The following is a 6,000-nucleotide window of genomic DNA, read 5'->3' on the forward strand; positions in this document are numbered from 1 at the left end:
ATTAAAAGGATATGTCAGGCCAGGTGTGGTGGCTCATGCCTATAATCCCAGCACTTTGGGAGGCTGAGGCGGGTGGATCACGAGATCAAGAGATCGAGACCATCGTGGTCAACATGGTGAAACCCCGTCTCTATTAAAAATACAAAAAAAAAAAAAATTAGCTGGACATGGTGGCACATGCCTGTAATCCCAGCTACTGGGGAGGCTGAAGCAGGAAAATTGCTTGAACCCAGGAGGTGGAGGTTGCGGTGAGCCGAGATTGCTCCATTGCACTCCAGCCTGGGTAACAAAAGCGAACCTCCGTCTCAAAAAAAAAAAAAAAAGGATATGACAGTAGCTTTAGGAATATCCAGCTTTCTGCTAATGGTGAACAAAATAAATTACTGACAAACACCTTTACATAGACTGCGACGAGAGTGAAAAGAGGCCATATGTACTATGCCCAATGATATCTTTTAACACGATACACTTTCCCCTAGTTCATTATATACAATTTTCTTGGAGAAACCCTATATAATTATGACCAAGCAGGGACAAAAAAGGAATCCTTAGTTTTCCAGACTCTACATACTAAGAAAAGGAAAGGGTGTGGAATCATTCGTATTCACGTTTCCTGAAACAAATACAAAGCATGCAGACGCAAACTCCACGCAGAAGCCATGTATGATGGAAACATGTTCCCACGTCTCCCCTTCTCCCTCCCTCCATCCCCAACACTCAAACACAAAATGGCAAGTTTGTTTTCTAAAATTATGCAGAACACATACTGCTAATGGAAAATTACAGTTGGAAGTCTTGGCTTTTCAAAGTTTATGAATGAGGGAAGTTATTTCTCTTAACTATATTGCTGAAATTTTTCCACTCTCATTTCAATTCAAAATACCGTGTTTATTCGTCTCCCAGCTTCCCATGCCCTCCCTTTACATCTAAGTCACCTTCAGACCAGTTCTAAGTTTCCATCTAAAAAGACACTAAAAGCTCATTCCTTAGACCTCCCAACTGTCCCGTGGGTAATGCTACTCACATTTCACATTCCTTTATTTAGTGTAAGAAATGTAACACTGAAAGTTTATTCTTTCTTTCCATACACATATATGTATTTCTTTAAGGAAAAATACATTATTTTCAAGTATTGTTCGCCTTGGAATTCGTAAACCTGTTGGGTTTTTTCCGTGGAATAATCTGTAAGACTAATTCGACGTTTTAAATACGTTGATTAAACCAGCACGTGGCATCAATAACTCCTAAATGACTGCAACGCTGGTGCAAGCCACAATTTTCAACAGTTGTTCCTGATTCACATCTGCTTCGAAGACTTTTGCCTCCAGTTTTAAAAGTCATCTTTTCGTCCAGTAGAATAACGGCTAGAAGTCCTGATGTTAACCTTCTACAGAGGAGAGACCCGCCCTTTTTCAGGGGGAAAGAAGGGAATGGAAGATCTTGTCTGTGAGGCACAGCTGGAAGGATAACAACTCTCAATGAGCGACCCTAGGATCTTAGTCTTATCAAAGCTGAAAATGAAGCAGCACACACCCCCTGGGGCTTGGATGCAGCTGCAGAGAAGTCATCCTTCCAGGTGCTCCTCCGGTGTGTTACCTCCTCCACCTACCCTCCCACCCACCCTTCTTTTCCGCTCCCCCTCCACACTGAATACACTGGCTTCTCAGGTATAGGTCGAGTATCACCACTTCTAGGCACCCCGAGGGAATGCACCCGGGTGCTCTGGCCCAGCTCTGCACCACGCGCTCTGGGCTGTGCCCTGCAGAGAGACGCCCCGGGCCAGCCAGGGCCGACCTGCGCTGCTCCTCCCGGACGCGCAGGGCCGGCACCCGGCGGGCGAGCGCTCACCTCTGTCCTAGGAAGCCAGTGAAACGTCGGGGGCCTGGGGTTAGGCAGCGCTAATCAAAGTGGGACATTAAGAGGCAGGAGAGGCAGAACCCGCAGAGTCCCCAAAAGTGCACAAGCAAAACAGCTTTTTCGCGCCGGCTGGGTCACACAAGGAGACCAAAGTGCAGAGTGTCCGGGGCTGCAGTCACGTAGCGACAGCCGCCCGGAGGCAGCCAACACCTGCGGAGGGGAGAGCAGTGAAAGGCACTCACCTCCACCCATCTCTGAGCCTCGGCGAAAGCCACGGAGCAGTCGGCCTCCGCCTCCTCCAGCCCTTCCATGGCTAGGACAAGGGAGGGGGAGAGAGACTCAGTGGGTGCCTGGAGGGGCGGGGGTATCCCCTCGCGTCTGGGCCCAACTGGCGGGGAGGGTTCGCAGGCCGCCGCCAGGCTCAGGCTGCGAGGGCGCCTGGGCTCTTGTTCCCTTTGTTGCGTTCTGCAGTTCGTTAAGGTTTCGAACTTACAAGAACGTGAAGACCTGGCGTTCTCTAAACTCCTGAAAGGGACCCGAGGTCCGCGGGTACCCGGGCAGCCTGGCACGACGCGCGAGGCGAAGCGGGCACCCAGAAGCAGCGCGCGGCTCCAGCCCCGACGACAGTTTGGACTTCAAAAGTCGCAGAGCAGCTGCCGTCCTCTCCGCGGTGGCCCCGCCCTGGCCCCGCCGCCGCCCGCCCGGGGCCGGCGGAGTCGCCGCTTCCGTCCGCCCCTCCCACTGCTCCCCGGGGCTCCCGGCCGCGGCCGCCTCTGCGGTCAGACTGTCTGGCCCGAGGGATGCCACGGTCCGCCAGGCTCGAGTTCCCGCGCCGCCCGCCCAGCCCGCGGCTCAGCCCTAAGGGGGGTGCCCCGCCGCGCCCGCACCCTTCCCGCACCCGCCCCGCTGGCCGCCGGCCCGCCCTCCCTCTCCCGGGCCCCTGAGAGCTGCGCCCTCCTGGCTCGCGGCCGCCCGGCCCGCCTGACATACCAGGAATAGCAGCACACAATTGTACCTTTCCCGGCCCAGAAACATCCCCCGCGGGGGAACGCGGCCCGCGGCCCTCACCTGCCGCCGGCCTGCCGAGCCCTCTCAGCGCTCTCCCTCCGCGATCCGGCCCTGCCGCCAGGTGCGCGCCGTCCCCTCCCACGCTCCCCGCCCCCTGCGGCCGTCCGACCCTCCCGGCGGCAGAGGAGAGTCGTGGCCTTGGCACATGCGGCAGCTTCCGCGGAGTCCGGCACCCAGGTGGGTGCGGTGGTGGAAGGAGGGTCCCTGTCCCTCCACCCCGGCTCGACGCCGAGGGTTCGAGGGAGAGCGAGGGAAACTTGCAATCCCCACTTCCTGCCCACTCAGCCCAGTCCGGGCCCTGTGACCCTCCCTCGCGCTGAGCGTCAAAACTCCCACCCTTCGTGGTTTGAGGACATTCAGGGGACAGCGAGGTGGCACGTTATTCGGTATCCGTAGCGGCCCTGGGTAGGTGTGCAGGGCCGTCAGGCGGGAGGCGCACTGTCGGCTTGTGCGGGTTTTTCACAGGGTGCTCAAATCAGGTGTGCAAAAAGGAGCCTGCTCCTCTGTCTACACTCCCTGGGCCCTCAGGCCATGCTCCTGAGGCAGTGTCCAGGCCACAGGTTGATGGCTCCATCTTTGGAGGAAAATAAAGACCGGTTCTTACTCTGCTGAAACAAAAGCAAACCCTGTTCTTATTTTTCTGGTCGTTTATTTTTTACGAAGAAAAACATCAGATACAGAGCAGAGTCTAATGGATAGGTGCTGTCTAAAACCTAGGGTCTATATTTAACAAGTGTTTACATTTTGCCCTATTTAATTCATCGCCTTTTCTGCTGGAGGGTTTTATTTTTTAATTTTTTAAATTTTATTTACTTGTTTGTTTTTTAAGAGACAGCTCTGTTGCCTAGGCTGGAGTGCAGTGGTGCCATCATAGCTTACTGTGACCTTGAACTCCTGGTCTCAAGCGATCCTCCTGCCTCAGCCTCCCAAGTAGCTGGGGCTACAAGCAAGTGATACCACACCCAGCTAATTTCTGTATTTTTTTCTAGAGAGAGGAGTCTTGCTGTGTTGTCCAGGTTGGTCTTAAACTTTGGCCCCAAGCAGTCCTCCTGCCTTGGCCTCCCGAAGTGCTAAGCCATTATACCTGGTGGTCAGTTTTAAAGTAAAGACAGACACCCCTAAATGGTACAATATACATATCATTTTTAAAAGGACGCTTTCCTACATAACTGTAATACTATTTTCACACCAAACTAAAACTAACAATAATTATCAACTCATATCACATTCTTCCAACTGACCCAAAAGTGTCTTTTACAGCTGACTTACTCAGACCAGGATTCAATCCATGACCGCCCAGTTTATTTGAGTACATCTCAGAAGAGATGAGACTCAGAAGAGACTCCTACTCCTCCTCACTTCCCCTTTTTCTTGAAATGACATTGCCTTGTTGAAAAACCCAGACTATCTTCTGAATTTATCATAGGCTTCTTTGTGGTGTCTTCAACATATTTCCCTTCTCTCTGTACTTCCTGTCCTCTGGAAGTTAGCTCTAAAGGCTGGATTGGAAACTATCTCTTCTGAGTAAACAGTTCACCACCCACATTCTTCCAGATTGGAGTGGTGGTTTTTGTTTGTTAGGTTCATTTTTGTTCAACCACTTTTTATTGGCACTGTCGATAGTCTGTGGGTCTGTTTAGAAAAGCTGACAAGCTTTAGGAATACAACTGTTCCTGCTGAAATGGAAGTAACCAACTGGACCACCTATTTGCCTCTTGGCTACACTCTGATCAAGCCAAACCCCCCCAAAAAATGGAATGAAGAAAGAAACTGGGAAGATATTTCTCCCTTGTTGGCTATTCAAAAAACTTTTAAGTGCGGCGGGGTGTGGTGGCTGACGCCTGTAATCGCAGCGCTTTGGGAGGCCAAGGCAGGTGGATCATTAGGTCAGGAGTTCAAGACCAGTCTGGCCAAAATGGTGAAACCCCATCTCCATTAAAAGTACAAAAATTAGCCGAGTGTGGTGGTGTGTGCCTGTAGTCCCAGCTACTCGGGAGGCTGAGGCAGGAAGATCACTTGAACCAGGGAGTCGGAGGTTGCAGTAAGCCAAGACCGTGCCACTGTACTCCAGCCTGGGCAATAGAGCAAGACTCCATCTAAAAATAAAAAAAGGATGAATGCGATAGCTCACACCTGTAATCCCGGCACTTTGGGAGGCTGAGGCGGGTGGATCACAAGGTCAAGAGATTGAGACCATCCTGGCCAACATGGTGAAACTCTGTCTTTATTAAAAATACAAAAATTAGCCAGGCATGGTGGTACATGCCTATAGTCCAAGCTACTCAGGAGGCTGAGGCAGAAGAATCGCTTGAACCTGGGAGGAGGTTTCAGTGAGCCGAGATTGCACCACTGCACTCCAGCCTGGCGACAGAGCAAGACTCCATTTCAAAAAAACAAAAAAACCTTTTAAGTAATTGGTGAATACTTCATATGTGCTAGATGTTATAAGTGATACATTTTAAAATTCTAGACACTGAATCCCATGCACTATTCAGTCCAGTAGAACATTCCGCAAGCTTCATGAGGGTTATTATTACTAGAGTTAATATATACACACATTACACCATTCAAAGCTGCTGCTGTGTAACTAGCTTTGAGGGCAGCAGCCCGGAATGTTAAGAAGTGCACAGGATTGGGGATCTGAATGCCTTACATTAGCAAACTACCAGAATCACTAAGCTTCAATTTCTTCATCTGAATAATGTGAGAATACTTCAAAGGATTGTTGTGAGAATTAAATATGATGGTGGATATAAAAGCCCAATGTATTGCTTAACATAGAGTAGCCACTCAATAAACGAAGGTTGAAAGTTATTTCCCTTTGGCCTCTTTTTCCAACAGTGTGTCAGATTTTTCCTAAAAAATGGGGATTTCACGTACTTGTTCAAATAGTTATAAGAAAAGGCTGAAGGGTTTTGCGAATCCTGTTTCAAGTTAGGCACCAATCACTGCTTGGCCTCTTTAATGATGAAAGTTTCCAACTCAGAAGACCCAGATATAATTCTTAGCCTCCTAATATCAGTCATTAGAGCGTTTTAACCTTCTGGAAAGATTTATAGAGCTCTATAGACAAAG

The 6,000-nt window shown here is 50.1% G+C and overlaps 1 protein-coding gene across 20 annotated transcripts in view; it reads right to left on the reverse strand.

Annotated features, from left to right (window-relative positions):
- LMO7 (LIM domain 7) overlaps window positions 1-2,487 on the reverse strand; it is a 228,749-nt gene extending 226,262 nt beyond the window's left edge. For 18 of the 20 annotated variants that reach the window (XM_035296152.3, XM_078345748.1, XM_035296137.3 and 15 more), the window contains exon 1: window positions 2,100-2,297. In XM_035296152.3, the coding sequence (XP_035152043.3) occupies window positions 2,100-2,168 (69 nt within the window). In that variant the 5' untranslated portion in view covers window positions 2,169-2,297. Of the gene's footprint in view, window positions 1-2,099 lie in introns of all 20 variants that reach the window. The other 2 variants (XM_078345847.1, XM_017970816.4) reach the window with 1 other exon arrangement.
- Window positions 2,488-6,000: the final 3,513 nt, after the last annotated feature.

This window comes from Callithrix jacchus, chromosome 1 (assembly GCF_049354715.1).
Source record: "Callithrix jacchus isolate 240 chromosome 1, calJac240_pri, whole genome shotgun sequence".
NCBI classification, from domain to species: Eukaryota; Metazoa; Chordata; class Mammalia; order Primates; family Cebidae; genus Callithrix; species Callithrix jacchus.